Source organism: Microtus oregoni, unplaced genomic scaffold, assembly GCF_018167655.1.
Source record: "Microtus oregoni isolate MIOR12 unplaced genomic scaffold, Mior012 000070F_ref0000104, whole genome shotgun sequence".
In the NCBI taxonomy this organism is placed as follows: Eukaryota; Metazoa; Chordata; class Mammalia; order Rodentia; family Cricetidae; genus Microtus; species Microtus oregoni.
In genome coordinates, this window is record NW_024543977.1 from 6,927,317 (window position 1) to 6,947,239 (window position 19,923).

General features: G+C 38.3%; 1 protein-coding gene across 2 annotated transcripts in view; it reads right to left on the reverse strand.

The window, feature by feature from the left end:
* Positions 1-4,941: 4,941 nt before the first annotated feature.
* Kif5b (kinesin family member 5B) overlaps positions 4,942-19,923 on the reverse strand; it is a 47,389-nt gene continuing 32,407 nt past the window's right edge. Inside the window, exons 16-26 of one of the 2 annotated variants that reach the window (XM_041641492.1) lie at positions 19,425-19,610; positions 18,923-19,040; positions 18,352-18,413; positions 18,141-18,250; positions 16,901-17,002; positions 15,294-15,354; positions 15,121-15,192; positions 14,849-14,953; positions 13,439-13,655; positions 12,614-12,761; positions 4,942-7,458 (exon numbers count right to left, since the gene is read on the reverse strand). In XM_041641492.1, the coding sequence (XP_041497426.1) occupies positions 12,631-12,761; positions 13,439-13,655; positions 14,849-14,953; positions 15,121-15,192; positions 15,294-15,354; positions 16,901-17,002; positions 18,141-18,250; positions 18,352-18,413; positions 18,923-19,040; positions 19,425-19,610 (1,164 nt within the window). In that variant the 3' untranslated portion in view covers positions 4,942-7,458; positions 12,614-12,630. Of the gene's footprint in view, positions 7,459-12,613; positions 12,762-13,438; positions 13,656-14,848; positions 14,954-15,120; positions 15,193-15,293; positions 15,355-16,900; positions 17,003-18,140; positions 18,251-18,351; positions 18,414-18,922; positions 19,041-19,424; positions 19,614-19,923 lie in introns of both variants that reach the window. The other variant, XM_041641491.1, reaches the window with a different exon arrangement.

The following is a 19,923-nucleotide window of genomic DNA, read 5'->3' on the forward strand; positions in this document are numbered from 1 at the left end:
CTCCCCTATAACCCAGAGTTCTACAAAGATAAAGGTCCTGATCGTTAATGAGAAGAGTTGTACAACAAAATTAAATCCTGCAGTACTCTGCTACTTCATGCAAATTGTGTGCACATGAATTTATAGGCCGAAGGTCAACCCTGGGTAGCATTCCTCAGATATCACCCACTTGTTTTTTGAGACAAGGGCCTCTTTTTGGCCTGGAACTCATCATTCAGGCTAGGCTGGCCTGGCAAGTGAGCCCCAGGGATCAGTGTTTTGACTCCCCAGGACTGAACTACAGCATGCCCCATCAAATCCAGCTGTTGTTCTGTGGCTATTGGGGATGAACTCAAGTCCTCACTCCTGAGTGATCTCTCAGCTCCTGCTTTATGGAAATTTCTTTACACTAGCGATTTAATACAAAACTATAAATTCTCTGTAGCCAAAGTAAAACTTAGCTCTCAATGAACAATGCACGTTTTTATTGCCTGCACCACAAGAATTGCCAAGCCTGAGCTATTGGGTGAGCATTTATAATTAATATTAAGGCTGTGTGGTAATTTGGAAGCAGATTGGAGGGAAAGGAAAATTCTATCTACAAATGGTGCCTAAACATTCAGCACCTACAATCACATTAAACCCGATAAAGCCTGGGAAAGGGATCTAGACACAGCAACGGAGTAAGACACAGCTTCCTAGTCTTGTCTTTCATGGCGGCTGTGGTGTGGAGGGATCTCCCAACTGTTGCCTGTGGACTTGAGCGGCTAGCCTAAGCCCTGCCAGCACACCATAAGCTAAGCAGCTTGGTGGGGTCCTGCAGTCTCTCACGTGGGCAGTACTACAGAGGTGTCTCTTGGCAGCTGCCTGGGGGAAGAGCCAACCACCATGCACTACTGCCACATACTAAGCCAAGATACAGTGGAGGCTGACATAGCAGTTTAAGATTTATCTCATGTGATCAGAAAGCAATATAGATGCTCAGCAAAAAAAGCCCCTGAATGGGTTACAGTGTGTAAAAAACATACGAATATACATAGGCTTGGGAGAGAGAAGAGTATACAGTCATAGATATTTAGCCTGGAGAGATGACTCAGAGGTAAGAGCACTGGCTGCTCTTTCAGAGGTCCTGAGTTCAAGTCCCAGCAACCATATGGTGGCTCACAAACATCTATGAGATCTAGTGCCCACTTCTGGCATGCAGGCATCCATGCAGGCAGGACACCATAAACATAGTAAAGGAATAAATAAATAATCTTTAAAGAAAGTTTTAAAATAATAAAGTCCTTTAAAAGGGAGCAAAGTAATATATAAAAAAGCTCATAAAAATGGAAAATAGGCAGAGTCTGGATACTCTATGTTATTGCATTGTCTTTGAATTTTTTGACTGCTGAGGAAGGAGCAATAGCTGATAAGAGACATCTGATTACAAAAGCTGCTGGATTAAACCAACCTATATATTTTTAAGATGCCTTGACTTCAAAATGAAAGCAAAAAAAAAGTTACTTTGAAAAAGTTTCTGCTTTTATTTCCACAGAAAATAAAAGCTATGGATTTGTTCCAAGTTAATCAGGTTTGATCAAGAAAGAACTATAAGACATGTGATGTATATTTTTTATCTGATCAAAATATAACAAAAGATCATCTTTGGCCGACTTGTGTACAATGCAATCTATAATTGTATTAAAGCATGTATGTTTATGTATTTTCAGAGCAAGGTGACCAGATACCAATGAAAACGGATGACACAGGTGATCCAGCATCCAGAACAGTTTGAAGGCTCTGGCTGAAATGATCCAGCCTCACAGAACATTCCAGTCAAGACTTAACAATTATCCTGATTTTCTCAAAGTTCCCCCCAAAGATTACCAGCACTTCCAAATAGGAAGCAGTCTAGAGAAAGACACCCACATTCCCAAAAGATGGGTTATGGATATTTATTAACATCTAAGGGGGGTTAGTTACAAGTTGTTATTGGCAATGGTCAGGGAAAAAAACTGAACAAAGGAGATTAAACTCAAGGATCTCTTTCTGAAAAGAAAAAAGGGGATACAGAAATGACAGGATAAAAGGGTAGATTATTGAATCTCCTTTTAAACTAAAAAAGCAATTACTAGTCTTAAATATTTTAAATTGGTATGGATTTTGTTTTATTGATACAAATTTAAAGTTATTTTTACTATACTATGTTTTTACTCGTTTGGGATATTGTGCTTATGCAACTCACTTAAAAATATAATGTATAATTAAGAAATACAGATTAATAATCATCTATAATAGTCAAAGTTATAGTCATTTTTGTATGTTTTCAAGGTCCATACACAGATATACTTAGGTTGACAAATGGTATTCAAACAGTTCAAAGGTCTACAGAACATGCATTTAACATGTTTTAATAATATAAGGCTTTTCTTGACAGTGAGACATATATGCTCCTGACAGCACCAATTTACTTCAAGGATGATGGGCATCAAAGAAACTCTGTATGGAGTTTACTTTCTTTACGGCAAAAAAACTCCCCTTGCCTCAATTGTTGACAGTATACTGTCCAATTGGATCAGTAGGGTGCAAAAAAAGCAACTGTCAAACCTTGTAAAGACAAGTTAGGACATCCTTCAGAATTCCCTTTTTCTCAGAAAAGTCTGTCAGATATACTAGGCCTGTAGACCAAAGATGGATACCCCACTGTTACAAAAGAACTTTGAGTGACCATCCAGACAGCCAGATGTCCCTGTCATTAGGTAACATTTCATCCCTTTGGGATCTTTGATGGAACTGAAGACTAGGCAGTCATAGTTAAAATTTTCCTTAGTTATACGCTAAATTAGGTATAAAACTTTAGAGTCACAAAGATAAAATAGATAATAGAATATTTTCTCTAGTTCTGCCAAAAACAAATGAACTAGATATTGTCTTTTTTTTTTTTTTTTTTTTTTTTCGAGACAGGGTTTCTCTGTGGCTTTGGAGCCTGTCCTGGAACTAGCTCTGTAGACCAGGCTGGTCTCGAACTCACAGAGATCTGCCTGCCTCTGCCTCCCGAGTGCTGGGATTAAAGGCGTGCGCCACCATCGCCCAGCTAGATATTGTAATTCTTACTTGATAACTGTATTTGTGCATAATTTTACTATGTTAAAGTTAAAACCTTCCTTTTTAGTTAGACAAAAAGGGAGAAATCCACCTGTACACTGTGAAGATTTGTCTCTTGGATTGGTTTAATAAAGAAACTAACCAGCCAATAGCTGAACAGGATGTTAGGTGGGAGAGTCAAACTGAGAATGCTGGGAGAAAGAAGGATGGAGCTAGACAGTCACCAGAGATGCAGAGAGAAGCAAGATGGCATACTGTACTGAGAAAAGGTATAGAGGAGCCACATGGCAAAGCACAGTTAAGAAACATTGGCTAACGTAAGAGTTAGCTAGTAACAAGTCTGAGCTATTTGGCGAGCATTTATAACTAATATTAAGGCTGTTTAGTAATTTGGAAGTGGGTTGGTGGGACAGGTACTTCACCTACACTGCTTGGCAACTGGGGAGATGGAAATTGCTGACTAGCTAGTCTAGCTGAATTGGTGAGCTTCAAGTTCAATTTGAACCCTGACTCAAAAAGAATGGTGGAGAGCAATTGAGGACACCTGGGGTTTGCCTCAAGCCTCCATATGTACATTCACATGTGTATATACAAAGAGGGGAAAATGAACAACCACCTGGTCATCACTAATGATGAAGAGAAGCAAGAGATGTTGTGAAGCTAACAGAAACTAGGAAGAAAATCAGATATTTATTTTCTCTTTCTTATGCAAACCAATCTTCGGGTAACCAATCAGGAAGATGGCAAGTTATTCTACTGAAGCTAACAAAAGGAATGATAGGATTACAGTGCTGCCATTCAGTAACTCCTACTGAACTGGAACATCCATGGCATTATTAAGTGCCTGATAACCGGTAAGAGACTATAAACTATACTGGTAGTTCTACTGGTGAGGTAAGTCCCCCTCTAATAAAACAAAATACCTGCATCCCAGTGGATCTAAAACAAATGTACAAAAATACAAACAACAGAGTAGTGTAAATACTCAAGGATTGAAAGGGCACTACTGGGGAAACTATGGCAGCCTACCTGCTGTCTTCGTAAGCTAATTTCAAGAGAAAAATAATAGATGCAATAGATGGCCCTTACTTAACTGGATTCTGGTGCAAACACATTTTTTACAAAAACTAAGAACTTGGTTCAAAAATTATTTCTGTGCGATAATGGTATCTGGTGTGTCTGTATTCTTGTTAAGATAAGGTATACAGCCCAGGCTGGCCTTGAACCCAAGATCCTCTTGGCTCTGCTTCCGGGATCATTAAAGGCATGTTCCACCATACCTGCATTTGCTATATGCCTTAGGTTATTTTTATTTTTAAGAAGTAGACAATTAAAAGCATCAATAAATACCTTTAAAATACTATAGACGAGGGCTCATTGGTTAAGAGCACTGGCTGCTCTTTCAGAGGTCCTGAGTTCAACGCCCAGTCACCACATGGTAGCTCACAACCATCTGTAATAGGATCCAATGCCATCTTCTGGAGAGCAGAGGAACATGCAGATAGAGCACCCAGACATAAATAATACACTGGTATATGATTAAAACTTTCCACAGTAATTTTAAAAGATACAAACCAAAATAAAAGTCAATCCCACTTGAATTTAGTAGTAATCACTCACTGCTAAAACATATACAAATGAGTAGAAAGATGAAACTAACACTAAATAACAAAAACAAGACTGATGATTTCCAGGTCTTAATCTCTGACCTATCTATTATAGTCTGAGAAGCAACAACACATTACAAACACACATGCGTGCAGACACACACACAAGCACACGCACGCATACGCACACACACAATTCTGACAGGGCAAACCATTCAGTTATATAAAATCAAGCTAATACTTCATTAAGTAAGGTTCAAAAGTGTCATTACATTTCAAAAAATTTTTCCTTTATTTAAACACATTTACAGCATGCAGGTTAACTTAAAATTATATGGCATTTTCTCAAACCAATTATATTTGAATGTAACTAAGCAGTGAAAATAAACCAACATATTCCACAGGTAGACTCAGACTCTCTTCTTACCTCAAATCAAACTGAGAGTTGTAAAGGAATTCAGTTATGCATAGTTAGTTTCATTAAGTTAGGCAAATAATTTAATTGATCACCGTGAATAAATACTACTTTTATTTCACTGAGTCTCTCTTCTGAACCAATTACCAATACCACTCAGGAACATTAATATATCCAGTCACAAAAAAAACACTGCAAATTAAAATATTTTCAATATTCTAGATGATTAAAAAAATGTCCATTTTGAGTGAATGCTGTATTTAATGATCTATCATAGCAAAAAAGAGCAGTTCAATTCACTGAAAAGAAATTTATAAAATTCTTAATATACTTTATGAAAGTTTGAAATTATAAATAGAAAAGAAATGTTAAAGTTTAAAAAGCCTAACAATGTGTCTTCTTAACAACATGCTAGTTACAATTCATTTTGTGTTACACAGCACCAATACCCATGATACATTTATTTAAAACTACTGTATTCAGACAAAAGAGAATTTTTTCCAATTATGAAAACTGCCAAAGCAAATTTTCATTCGGAAAGACTGTCCTTTTGAATGCAGCTGATGTGGAACAGTGATGACCACAGGATCCATGCATCTTACTAACCACGCCTTACACTTCGCTGCATCAAGATTTCACTTCAATCTGTGGAGTGTTTCTTTTGATCATAAAAGCAACACAATCATTAAAGGCTGCAGACTACAACAGCAAAGATTTTGACTGTTAAAAAAATAAATAAGTTTATTTTTCAAATCAAAATTATTATAAAAGTGAAAATTACAATAGTTAAGAAATAGAAAAATAAGCCAATTATGTTCTGAGTCTTCTGACTATGGCTCCAATTTTAATAATACAAATATCTGTATATAAAACTTTTCCAAAGATTCTGACAGCCAGACTCTAAGACAGGACTTCCAAAGCTTCTCTGTGAACCAAATCACCTCAGACACCCCATTTCCTGTGGGTCTGCTAACAAGGCTGCAGTAATGCCAGCACTGAGGAAGCAGATATTGAAATCTTTCCCTGTTACTTTTATAGATCCTTCAAATAAACTTGATTGAGTTTAATCATCTGAAAAATGAGTGGCAAAAATAGGTATACACAGTTCTAATTACAAAATTATGCACTATGGCCAACAATATGACTTTTTTTGGGAATTAGTGATCTGCAAACAATTTATGATCTCTAACTAAACAAATTATAGTACATGACTTGGTGGAGCAGGTGAAAACCTTCGAGATTCCAGAGCAGATAAACTATCTATTTTAAGTTTACGGTTTATCTGTCCTGGTCACAATTTTCCTCAATTTTTTAAAGCCTATGAATTTATATCAGCCAAAGTAATTATTTAACAATTCAAAATTGTTTAATTCTATAATGTCTTAATCCATTTATTTCCTAATATTAAAGATACATTAGCATCTGTCCAATTCTTGCTCGAGCAGGCAGGTTAACAGAGAAGCACGGGCACTACTGTCCCATTAAGCTATGTTTAAGTGCAGAAGTTGAAAGGAATACAGTCATTTCCAAACTCATCCTTAAAATGAAACTTGCTTTTGATATGTAAAATACTTCTATTTAAAGTAATATGCAACAGGAATTTCATGAGTTTACAGTCTCGGAGCCTGTTCAGTCTTCAACTCCTGGCTAAACAATCAGAGGTCTCAGTGCTCAATGTGTTCAGAGGCAAGGAGACTATACCAGCAACACAAGCCCTGACTTCATTTCAAGGAATATTTATTTGTAAATGAGTAAAATTTTTTTTGTCTTCGTTATTTGAGACAGGATCTCTCTACATAGCCCTGGCTGTCCAGGATGGCCTCAAACTGGCAGATATCCACCTGCTTCTGCCTGGGATTAAACATGTATGCCACCGTACCCTGCTCAAGGGATTTTTAAAATACAGTACTCACTGATCTGATAAATTTTGTGGCGTGTAGTGTTCTAAGTGGTAAGATTTAAGATATTTAATCTAAATATGCGATATTTCCTTAAAAAAGATGTTTTAGTAGGAAAAGAAAAATGAAAAGCAATAGCAGCGAGGTAACGTAAACCAGGATTAAACACACACAGAAAGGCAATCGCAAAGAGCACAGTCCAGTAATGTAGTCACTGGCACAGTGAACATGAAAGACAGACTGTAATAAATAGGGCTGCAGTTGTAAGCTGTCATTTCCCCTCTAGGACATCAACATTGCACTCCAGTGTTGAGAAGCAGCAGAGTTTACAAGAGTGGATAGGAAACAGCTGTACAAGTTAGGAATAATTTACACATTAAAAATTAAATTTCTACAATCCCAAGGGGATAGAGGTTATAGTTATTGAAAGACTGATTTTATGTCCTCTTCAAACTTCAATTATTTTCAACACCTGAAATGGGAGAAAGCAGAGAAAATTTTAGTTTTTATAAAACTCAAACAGATAATAATGAAGGATGAAAACAGGAATGATTTAATTTCTTTTAAAAGTACTTTTTAATTAGATTTTACACGCATAAGTGTCTTGCCTGCATGGGCACCACATGACTGACTGGTGCACATGGCGTTCAGATGAGGGATCCCCTGGAACTGGAACTAGGCATGATTATAAGCCACTACATAGGTAATGGGAAAGGAATTCAGGTTCTAAGCAAGAGCAGTAAGTGCTCCTAACTGATGTGTTATTCTCCAGCTCCATTTCTTTATCTCCTAACTTGAACTATTTATGAGCAGGACAGTATTTACAAGGTCATCCCATCATTTTTTTCATCACCAGTAATAAAGCTATAGGTGGGCTGATATATGGATCATTTTAATAAAGAAAATAGAGCTGGGCATGGTGGCTCAAACCTGCAACCCTAGTTATTTGGGAGTCTGAGGCAGGAGGCCTTACCATGAGTTGGGGTTGGAGCATGGAAAAGTGGGGGAAAGCAGGCTTGACAATCTTTTTTTTTTTTTAACTAGTAAACATGACATTCTTAAATCAAGTACCACTAATTAGCAGCAGTTAGTTTACAAATACATGTGGCTTAAATAAACATAAGGACTGGGGAGATACTTCAGTGGGTAAAGTGCTCACTTGAGTTTGGATTCTCAGAACTCACATGGAGTAGGAAGGAATGCCTGTGTATCTGCAAGAAGGGCAGGAGACAAGAGAAGGTCTGGAAGCTGTCAGGATAGTTAGAGTGTGCAGAAGGGCCTGTCTCAAACAATGTGGAAGACCAGGACTGACTCCCAGTGTTGACCTGATTTCCACATATATGCTGTGTTACTTGAGGGTCTGCAGACATATCCCCTCCCCTCACAAATACACAATTATCCTCAAGTACCTGAAATTAGTGAAAACCTGTTCACAGTGCTATGGGACAGAAGACTGACTATGTAAAACTGGAAACACACATATTAAACACTACTAATAACTATCACCACTGCCCTAAATACATGTTTTTCTCAACAATGAAAAAACTGGATATTTAACACTTCAACAGCTTATCAGCTGAAGATGCACTGGTATAAGAAATTAAAAGGCTGGAAGGATGATCAGCACAAGAATGCATGTTGCTTTTGCAAAGGGCATCAGTTCAGGTCCCAGCACTAAGTTGGTGTCCAAAGCCACCTGCAATTCCAGTCCAAAGGGATTGATAACACTGGCTTCTGTGGGCACTACACATATACACATAATTAAAAAATATTAATAAAAATAATCCAGGTGGTGGTCACTCACACCTTTAATCCTAGTGCATGGAAGAGGCAAGTGGATCTCTGTGATTTCAAAGCCAGCCTGATCTACAGAGTGAGTTCCAGGACAGTCTGAGGAACCTTGTCCTGAAAAACCTAAATAAATAAATAAAATTTTAAAGATGAAATAAAAAGATGACTCTCCTTTGATCCAGCAATTCAACAAACCTATAAACAATTATACTTCATAAATACACTTCAAGACTTAAGAACCCACTCAGCTGAGCTATCTCCTTTATGTTCTAAACTGCCATCACTATAGAGATAAGCTGTACGTATTTAACAGAGACCATGGTCTAATCTATGCAAATGACGTAGGAGTTCAGGGTTTGCCTATGAATTAACACAAACATCTGAAGATATAAATGCTGAGCTTTACACTTCCATCCTCTAGGAAGGCAGAAGGTGCAGTCTCTATGCAGTAAAAGCTTGGTGCTACATGATGAGATCTTAACTCATAATTCTCAAGAACTGTTTCCATCTTATTAATAAAAGGGCTTGAAATCAGTTATTAAAGTGGAGTTGGGAGGCACCTCTCAGTGTAGAAACATCAACTACTCTGTCTCCTACTGTGTCACTACAGTATAGCTCAATCAAAAATGCTTCAACTATTGGCATGGTGGCACAAAAGGTTAATCCCAGGAGCTGGGAGGCAAAGGCGGGTGGACATCTGTAAGTTCAAGGCCAGCCTGGTCTAATAGCAAATTCTAGACAAGCCAAAGTATATAGTAAGACTCTGACTCAAAAAACAAAAACAAACAAACAAACCCCAAAACGACAACAACAAAAACACAAAAAGGAAACAAACAAAAATCTTATGCTATATCAATCTATATCCATACACAGTGAATAAAGGGATAACCACACACATTAAATGCATCCATAAGGTAGCATACATTCATGATAAGAGGCGAGTGTCTTTAGTAAATCACTGCTATTAAAAAGGTATAGATATGTTCTAGATTAAAAGAAAACTAAGGGAAAAAATACAAAGTCCTCAATCATACCCTTATTTAGAAGAATAGCTATATAGGATATTAACAAGAAACAGAAGGGCTGAGGGGTACAGATCAATGGTATAGCCCTTGACCAGCAGGTACAAATCCTCGATTAAGTCCCCAGCACGCCAAGAGAAAAATTCAAATTTGGATATTAGATAATATTACACATATTAATTTTGTTGGATGTGATTGTTAATTACAACTGCGCAAAAAACCCAAACACTTATTTTTCATGAATCTGTAACTTACTTTTTACAGTGAACTTCAAAGGGACTAAAAAGGAGAATGAGTCAATTTTCATGTGTGTGTGTTGTCTGTCCTGGTGTGCAATTTGCTTCACCAATGTATTTTTTTGACACAGGACATCTCACTTAACCTAGAATTCTGATTTACTACTACTGCCCAGTAAATTCTTTCTTTTTTTTTTTTTGGTTTTTCAAGACAGGGTTTCTCTGTGGTTTTGGAGCCTGTCCTGGAACTAGCTCTTGTAGACCAGGCTGGTCTCGAACTCACAGAGATCCGCCTGCCTCTGCCTCCCGAGTGCTGGGATTAAAGGCGTGCGCCACCACTGCCTGGCTGCCCAGTAAATTCTAGAGACTCCCCTCCTCCAAACTGGATTTACAGATGTGCACTTCCGTGTCTAGCTTTTACATGGATGCCAAGGTCTTTTTGCTTCTGTGGCAGGCACTCAGCTGGAAGACTGAGTTATCTCCCCAGTCCAGAAAAAATTAACTTTAAAAAGTTACTAGGCTCAAGTTCACAAAGGCAGCAAGGCAGATCGACACTTCTGCCCCACCCTCTTAATCTCTCACCTAAATCTTACACTAGATATTGTTGTTTTAATCTCTATTAAAAAGTTAGAGACAGCATTATGCAAAGTGTCAAACAAAACTAAGCAAAACTAAAATAAACCAGCCTTAGCATTTCTCAGAAGCAGTAAGTTTACGATTTCATAATTATCTAGTACTTTAAATTTTCAGCGTGCATTTGGACATGGAGTTTGAGACCGGGTTTCTTTCTGATAGCTGTTCTAGAACTCACTTTGTATACTGGGCTGTATACAAAATCAAAAAGACCCACCTGCCTCTATCTCCAGAGCGCTGAGATTAAAGGTGTGTGCCACCATGCCCAGAAAATTTCAGCATTTACTGTAGGACTTCTGTAGTTAAAGTCAGACTTCTGGCAGCATGACTATTTACAAATGAACATGATACACAACAAAGAGCTGAGTGCATCACTAAGTTAAAGAGAAAGCTATCAAGTACCACACGGGAACAGGTCTAATATGTCATTTCTGGAACTTTAAATTTTAGAATTATACTATATAAAGAAAAGTCCTCAACTAACTGAGTAACTATATATAAACACACACATATAAAGAAAGCCCTCAAGCACATATATCTAGTGTATAAAGAAAACATTCATATAACATCTTTTATTTTCCTGCAGGGAACAAATGACAAGCCTGCATTTGATCCCTGGGACTCACACATTGTGTGTGTGAGTGGAGAGATGGAAGGAGAACAGAATTTCCAAGTTGTCCTCTAGTTTCCACAGTTGTGCCCACACACAGATGGAGATACATACATGTACATCAAACAAGTGGGGAAGAAAAGAAAAAGAAAAAAGAAAGAAAACTCAAAAACCCATTAGAAAAATCAACTCACAGGGGCTGGAGGAATAACTCAGTGCTTAAAAGCAGTACCCTCTTCCAGAAGATCAGGATTTAATTTCCAGCACCAACATGGTGGATCACAACTGTCTATAACTTTACTCCCAAAGGATCCAACACCTTTCTGAGCCCCCAGGGCATTGTATGCATGCGGTACACAGTCATATATATAGGCAAAATATTCATACATATAAAACTAAAAATTTAAAAACAGGAAAGAAAAGACTCACAAAAGGTGAATGAAAAGGGACATAAAGAGGTAACTTGTTTAAAAGGAAACATAAATGGAGGAAAGTATGCACATAAAATCCACCCTCATTCAACAAACTAATGGGATGCTATTTGGGGCCTATCAAATTAGAAGCTTACAGACTACCAATATTCAATGCTGGCAATGGTGCAACCAAAGCTAATTTTTTATTAAGATACAATTTTAGGTTGCCCTTCTAGAAAGCAACTGTAAAAGCCTTAAAAAATGTTCACACCTTGGAATTCTAGTTTTAGGAATCTTCTGAGAGTAATCTAAAGGGTGAAATAGTATAAAAGACACTTCATATTTCTAAGTTCATTTATATAAGTTTCAATTTTGGAACAAAATGGATGTGATTGTCTAAAATTTCTAGTAAAGGAGACATAAATCTGGGCATAACCATTCGGTAGGATACAAAGAACTATTATAAATGATCCAACTTGAGTTTTTTTTATAAATTTTTATTGAGCGCTACATTTTTCTCTACTCCCTTCCCTGCCTCTCCCCTCCCCTTCTACCCTGTCCGAAGTTCCCCATGCCACCAATTGACTCAGGAGATCTTGTCTTTTTCTACTTCCCGTGTAGATTAGATCTATGAATGTCTCTCTTAGGGTCCTCATTGTTGTCAAGGTTCTCTGGGATTGTGATTTGTAGGCTAGTTTTCTTTACCCAATGTGAGTTTTAAAAACAACACAAAACTGAAGATACAGATTATCTGAATCATGACGGAGACTACAAGAAATCTATGCCAAGCTACTTTCATAAAACCACACACATTTAAAAAACAAAAACAATTCCTGGTCCTATTGTGAAGCTCTAATCCTAAACCAGCAGCTCAGAATTTCCACACACAGTTACAACTCAAAAGCCAGGCATGAGCCCACACCTGCGATGCGTCAAGGTTTACACCTGCTTGCCTCCACCACCTCGCAATGCCACTGGCTGGTTGTTCTGAACAACTGTGCCTCCTCCACGAACTGCAGCAGGGTGAGTTGGAGAGGCTGCCGGATGCTGTCCAGGACGGATGGGTTTTGCTGTAAGAAGATGGGTTAGAACACGGTTTAACAGTGACTGTGGTGATTACGTAGGTTTCTACCCATTCCCCAGTGCTTCCATGTATTAATTCCTTTTATAGTTTTGTTTCTTGATCTCTTGGTTATTTCTCATTCTTCAGAAATAATATAATATCTTGCCTCTAACAATCTTTCAAAATATTTATTGATTACTTGCTAACTTTTGACACACATTCTTTCCACAGGCTGCAGTTGTCCAGGAAAACTCTCCAGTGCACTAAGCTGGCCTAGAACTGGCGGGTGGGTAATTTTCAGAGGTCAGTTCTCTTTCCACTGTGGGGTTAGGGCTCGAGCTCAAGCCGCCAGGCTCGCACAGAAGTGCTTTTGCCTGCATGCTCTTACAAGTTTTTTCAGCACCTGTAACTAATTATAGTTAATCTGAAACAGGAGTAACTAAGTGTGGCTGCCATCCTTCTGCTTTCCTGGTGTTTACCTAGACAGCCACTTAGTTATCTGTCCAGTGAATGTGGCTATCCCTTAGTTCCTATCTTCCTTCCCAACACTATCACTTTTTAGTAATTTGGAAAATAAAGACAGGAAACACCATCATAACAAAACATAAAGGAGAAAATGTTTTCAAGCTGAAGGACAAGCTACTTGGGCATCATGTAAAAGTTGATTTTGTGTATTCTACTAACCAATCTGTGCAGAGTGCCCTCTTCTGGCCATATTCTTTGACCTGACTGCTTCCTTTATCCGATCTACTTCTTGCTGATAGCGTTTGCGGTCGCGAGATGCATTTTCTTTGGCTTCTTTCAGGGCAGACTCCAAAGCTTTCACTCTCTCGGCAGTAGCTCTAAGTCGTTTCTCTAACTTAGGAAGTTCACAGCGAAGATCTGCATTATCACGTACCAACTAAAGGTATACAAAGAAAATACGGATAGTTTTTAACAAGATGATTTAAGAAAATGAACATTTCATAACTCAATTTAGAATAAAACTACATTTTCTGTTGAGCTTTTCCATTTAGACAGTGCCATATAAAAATTTCCCACTTTGGCAGCACTATGTAAAAATACATACACACCAGACATATACCTCATAAAGCACACACTCCTTTACTTACTTGAGACAGTAGCCTAGAATAGTTTCAAACTCACTGGGTAGCAGATGACTGTAAACTTCTGATCCTGACTCTAGTGAGAGCTGGGATTAGAGGCACCATCACCACACTAGCTTTTCTATGGTGCTGAGGACAGAACTCAGGGAGTCCAGCACACTAGGCAAGCACTCTACCAACAAACCTAACACCCCAGCCCTGTTCATTTCACTATTTTTTATGGGGCAGAGACAGTGTCATGGATCCCACATGGCCTCCTATACATGAGGATGACCTTGATCCTCAGTCTCTACGCCCCAGCTGGGATTACAGGTATGCACCACCATGTCCAGTTTTTATGGGAGTGGTGGGTACTAAACCTAGGATTTTTTTATATCTTAGGCAAACACTATTAACTTAAGCCAAGTCTCCAGCTTGCTTTATATGCACATGAAAAACCTAAGTAAACACACAAATAAAGCTAAAAAGTCTTTATACTGGTGCAATAATTAATTTTGCAATAACAAAATTATATTTTTTAAAGTTGGCAAAATAAACATACATTCCTGTAAAAATATGAATTGCTCAATTGGCAAAAAGATCAACAAAGAGAAAGACCATGCTTTAACTACAAAATGTAGCCTATCCAATAAATAAACAAGAAATTTCAATCTTGAAGTCCTACAGAGAAAATAAAGATATTTCATACTTTTCATAGGACTTGAACCAGGGTTGATAAAAACATTAACTTCTCACTTGGGCATGCAGTCCATACCTATAATTATAGCACTTGGGAAGCAGAGACAGGAAGATTGCTTAACTACATAATGAGACAAGGCTCAAAATTTAAAAAGTAAAAATGTTAGCTTCCCAGCAAGTTCCTCGTCTCTGTTCAATCAAACAACAGAGCAGCACAGAGCACAGTGGTTCAGGCCCTGGAAGGTTAAAATGTTTCCTACTCCCACATTTATGGTTTTGCAAAGGTGCCACATGACACGTGCTCTGTTACCTGTTTGTGCACTTTGGTAAGCTGTTCCAGATTGTTCTCTAGGAAGGAGATTTTCTGCTTCTGTGCAGCGCTGCCGCCAGTGTCATCAGAGTCCACCTCAGCGCTCTGAGAGGAGGAGGTGACAAAACAGATGAAGGGAGAGATCAAAATACCCAAGGTTCCTCCACACCAACACGGACATAACAGACTCACTCATGAAGGCGTGCCCAAACACTTAAGAAAGCATCACACACAGCAAGCACATCTGTACAAGCAGCCCTCAGCACTGTCACCTTTTTCACCCTGGTAGCCAGGTCCTGAACAAAAAGCTTGCGCAGGTTGTGTAAAGTCTGCAGTTCTTTTGCCTTGAATTAAGAATAAAGATATTGGTCTTACATTCACAACAATTAAATCAGAAAAATCCAAAGCGTATTCTCTAGTCCTACGTATTTTCACATTTTCTTACCACTGTCTCCTCCAAACCCTTCAAGTCTTGTCTCGCTTGCTCTCGTCTGTCTTGCATAACCCTAAATCGAAGCAAATCAGGTACATTTTTCAACTTTGATTCCAAAATCAGTTTCATCTAGCAAAAATTAAATCAAACTTTATTAAGTTAAAATAGAAAGATGCTCATATTTAAACAACAGTTTGTGTTGTCCACGCTGTATCTTTCTTTCTTTCTTTCTTTTTGAGATAGGGTATCTCTGTGTAACAGCCCTGGCTGTCCTGGAACTCACTCTGTAGACCAGGTTGGCCTTGTCAGAGATCCACCTCACTCTGCCTCCTTAGTGCTGGGATTAAAGCTGTGCTTCATCACCACTCGGCTATGCTGTATCTTCCACGTAAATCTATGTGAATATTTCAGTCTCTTTTTCAATATATAGTTTATCAGGGAGAAACAGACCTCATACAGCAATGGAGGAGATCAAATAGTATGTGACAGAGTTCATATAAGGCATGGCTAAAATTTTTATTTTAAAATATGCTATATATAGTATACTGCTAATTCATCCAAAATAATACTCATTAAGTAGAAATTGTTGATACTAAAATTTGTCTGAGACTAAAATATTTTATATTACACAAAATTACAGATGAAACTCAGCACAATGCCCCCTGCACTGTAGTGCTGGGACTTAGTGCAGGCCTGGTACATTCCCAGCCCTCAGTAGAACCTTTAGGCAACCCACGCTGAACTGATCTACAGTGTGATTATCCTAACTACCATAGTTCATTTGCAAATGATTTCTTAAAATTCAATACTTGTTGCTGGGTGGTGTTGGCGCATCCCTTTAATCCCAGCACTTGGGAGGCAGGTGCAGATGGATCTCTGAGTTTGAGGCCAGCCTGATCTACAAGAGCTAGCTCCAGGACAGGCTCCAAAGCTACAGAAACCCTGTCTCGGGGGGAAAAAAATTCAAGACTTGTGGAAGACTATCATCAACCTACCTACTCAGACTCCGGGGAAAAGTAACTCACAGCGAATGAGAGAAAGTATAGGAGAAAAAAATCTCTGTTCAAAAAATTAAGGTTAGGGGCTAGAAAGATGGCTTGGCAGTAGAAGCACTTGTCTTCCTTCAGAAGACCTACATATTGACTCGAGACAGCCTGGGCTCCAGTTCTGTGGGATCTGTCACTCTCTTTTGACTTCTGTGGGTACCAGGCATTCACATGGTGAATCCACATGCATAAATCGGGGTAGGCTACTCATACACATGAAGAGAGATGGAAAAAAAAAAAAAAAAACAAACCAACCAACCACCACCAACAACAGGAAAAAAAAAAACACCTCTTTTTAAAAAGGCCAAAATAATGTCCTTTTTATGAAAAGCCAAATTTGGCAAAATGTTAGAAATATATTCTATAATTTTCTAAATTATTTATCATCAGATTTTAAGATGTTTTAATGATAGTCCTGAAGACACCAAGGAAATAAGAGGCAGTCTGAGAAACAGGACTGTGTCTATGTGAGACCTTGCTTTCACTACAGAATAAGAGCATGTCACAAATCAAAGCAAGGTAGAAGGCAGCCATGCCCGTGTATTTCTAAGCTTGAATCCAAGTGACACTCACGTGAGCTCATGCAGCTTCCTGCTCTTCTCTTGGTCTGTGGCTTTCAGCCTCTCATGCTCGACTCTGAGGCGTTCCTGCTCCAACACCATCTTCTGGTTTTGGCTGACAGAAGAATATATAAGATCAACCTCAAAATTTTCTGAATGTCAGCATCAAAATGTAACTTTGGGGGTAGAAGCACTTGTCTTCCTTCAGAAGACCTACATATTGACTCGAGACAGCCTGTGGCTCCAGTTCTGTGGGATCTGTCACTCTCTTTTGACTTCTGTGGGTACCAGGCATTCACATGGTGAATCCACATGCATAAATCGGGGTAGGCTACTCATACACATGAAGAGAGATGGGAAAAAAAAAAACAAAACAAACCAACCAACCACCAACAACAACAGGAAAAAAAAACACCTCTTTTTAAAAAGGCCAAAATAATGTCCTTTTTATGAAATATGCTTTCTGAAATAGGACCTTATTACATATTCTTGCCCAGGAACTCAGAATCTTCCTGCCTCTGCCTAGGATTAGAGGTATCTGCCACCATCCTGGCTTTGAACTCTAAATTGCTCTATGTCATTTGCCAATTGGCAGGACTTCTCTACAGGTAGGAAAGAGGGGCTGGGACACTTTTAGTCACAGGGTATTTCCCATATGACCACCTGAAATCACTTTATTCTGCTCCCCAAACTTTTATCTTCACTTCCAAAAGGTATTAGTAACAACAACGATCTCCCAAAATTCCGTTTCATCTTTTGTTTCTTAACCAAATTATTACAGATTTCTCAAATATATATAAAATGTTATATATATATAACATATATGTACACACATATATACAGGAGAGCATGGGAGCATGGAAGACAGGAAACATGGGAAGAAAAGAAATGGCTTCTAGATTACAAAAAAAATGACTATTTAGAAACAAAACAACATCATCATAGTTTTCCAGGATGCTTTTTCCAAACTCTTTTTAGATGCTAGCAATTACCTACACTAATGAGTTCAAGCTGGCACCCCTTTCTCCTTTGTTCCTCTTTTATAAAATAGTCAGATCAAAAGATATAAAAAAATTTTTTAAACTGATCTGTAACTTGGGAAGTTTTACTAAAAAATGTGGGAAAAATTCTAATTTTACTGAAAACAGCAGGTTTCTAGTGAGAATGTCTTTGTCCATTAGTACCTGCTAGCTCCCCATCTGAAACCTTTCTAAATTAGTCTCTACCATCTCAGAGAAAAGTGCAACACTTACTCTTGGAGATCGGTGATTAGCTTTTCCTTCGCCTCCACTTCATCTCTCAAACTACTGATTTGTTTCTGGTGAGTTTCTCTGTGACTCTGGATCTGCTGTTCAACAGCTTGCTAAGATTAGTTTGGAAGGGGAGAGGTATATTAGAGTTAGACTAAGATTAATAATGATGATGGATTAAAAACACTAGGACCCACTAGAGCATCACACTTGCCTTGACTTCATTCGCAGTCTGAACCTTGTTTAAGTGCTCCTTTTCCATCTCATGGACTTTCTCTGTTTGGGTACAAGAGAATGAGGGAAAAAAAGAGGCCCAAAGTGAGTCTTGGGATTCCTTAATAGAAACCATAGAAGAAGTATGTTTCATAAAAAGAACTCGGCCAAACTCTCCAAGTTCAATAACACTAGGTTATTTTGTTACTGCCACTGAATTGATATTATAACGGGAAATGAAATAGTTTCTAAATGTTGTATGTTAGGATTTACATATATACACATACATACACACAAGAACTTTGTGGGAAATCCCTTGAATTGCTATTTATACTCAATATGATTTTTTTTCTCAACATGTGTGTTTGGGTCACATGTTCACATGGATGTGTTCATCTGTATGTATGTGTCTGGAGGGCGATATTCCTTAATTTAAAAAATATTTCAAAGCCACACTGAAGTGTATAATTTATTTACTATTCCAATTTTCTACATTCTTACTATTTTCTTTCAGTGTATGTGCACAACAGTTATATTATAGGAAGATGAGCATAGCCATGTAAAGTCAATACCTTGTGCTCGAAGTTGGACCAGTTCTTCACCAAGAGAATCGACAGATTCCTCCAGCTGTCTCTTCTTTTGTTCTACATTTTGAAGGTATTCAGTCAGTGACTTGATTTTAGCTTCGTGCTTTTGGGAGAAAAATACTGATATGAAGTGGGGGAATCAGACATTATCTATACAGTGTGTACCAACTGAAGCCCGAGACAGTGCTATTACCAATCCTCTGTGAACAGTTCCTAACATAGTGCCTGCCATTATTCAGCAGCCAAAGACAGAACACTGGTCCCTGCAGTCCTGCTCACTCATTTTGTCAGTCAGTCACATGTCTCTAGCTAATTTCTGTATTTAGGATGTACCTGTTAAATCATTCAACTACACTAAGAAACACTACTAAGAAAACTAGGCCTTTTGTTACTGAAAATACACAGAAGCTTATGGTTCTGAAAACCATTATAATAAAATTTATACATTAGCTTTTTAGAGACATGAAAAACATTCTGTAACACATACTTGGGAGATGCGAAGCTGGCATGCTGCTAACTCCTTCTCATTTTCTTCCATTTTCTTGTTGCTCTCAGTCTGTGTGCTTTCTAGCTGTTTGCAGCGCTTCACCATGGTTTTCACTTCCGATTTCATTTTGCTAATGTAGAGCCTTGCAACAGTGAACTCTTCATCTATCATACCAGTTCCCTCTGGCTGCTGTGAGAAAAACAAGAAGTAAGTTAAAGCTAGGATCATGTGGTAGCAAATACCTCAATCCCGTAACTAGAGAGGCAGAGGCAGTCAGATCGCTGTAAATTCAAGAACAGCCTGCTTTCCAAACTGTACCAAATGAGAATCTGTCTCAATCAAACATCACGAACACCACGAAGAAGAGGAGGAGGAGGAGGAGGAGGAGGAGAAGAACCACCTTTACACATTTGAGAAAAGAATCCAATATGGCCCAATGAGGTGCTTAGTGAATATTCTATTTCTGTGCCCTGGGTCTACTCCTCTTGTTTCATCTATT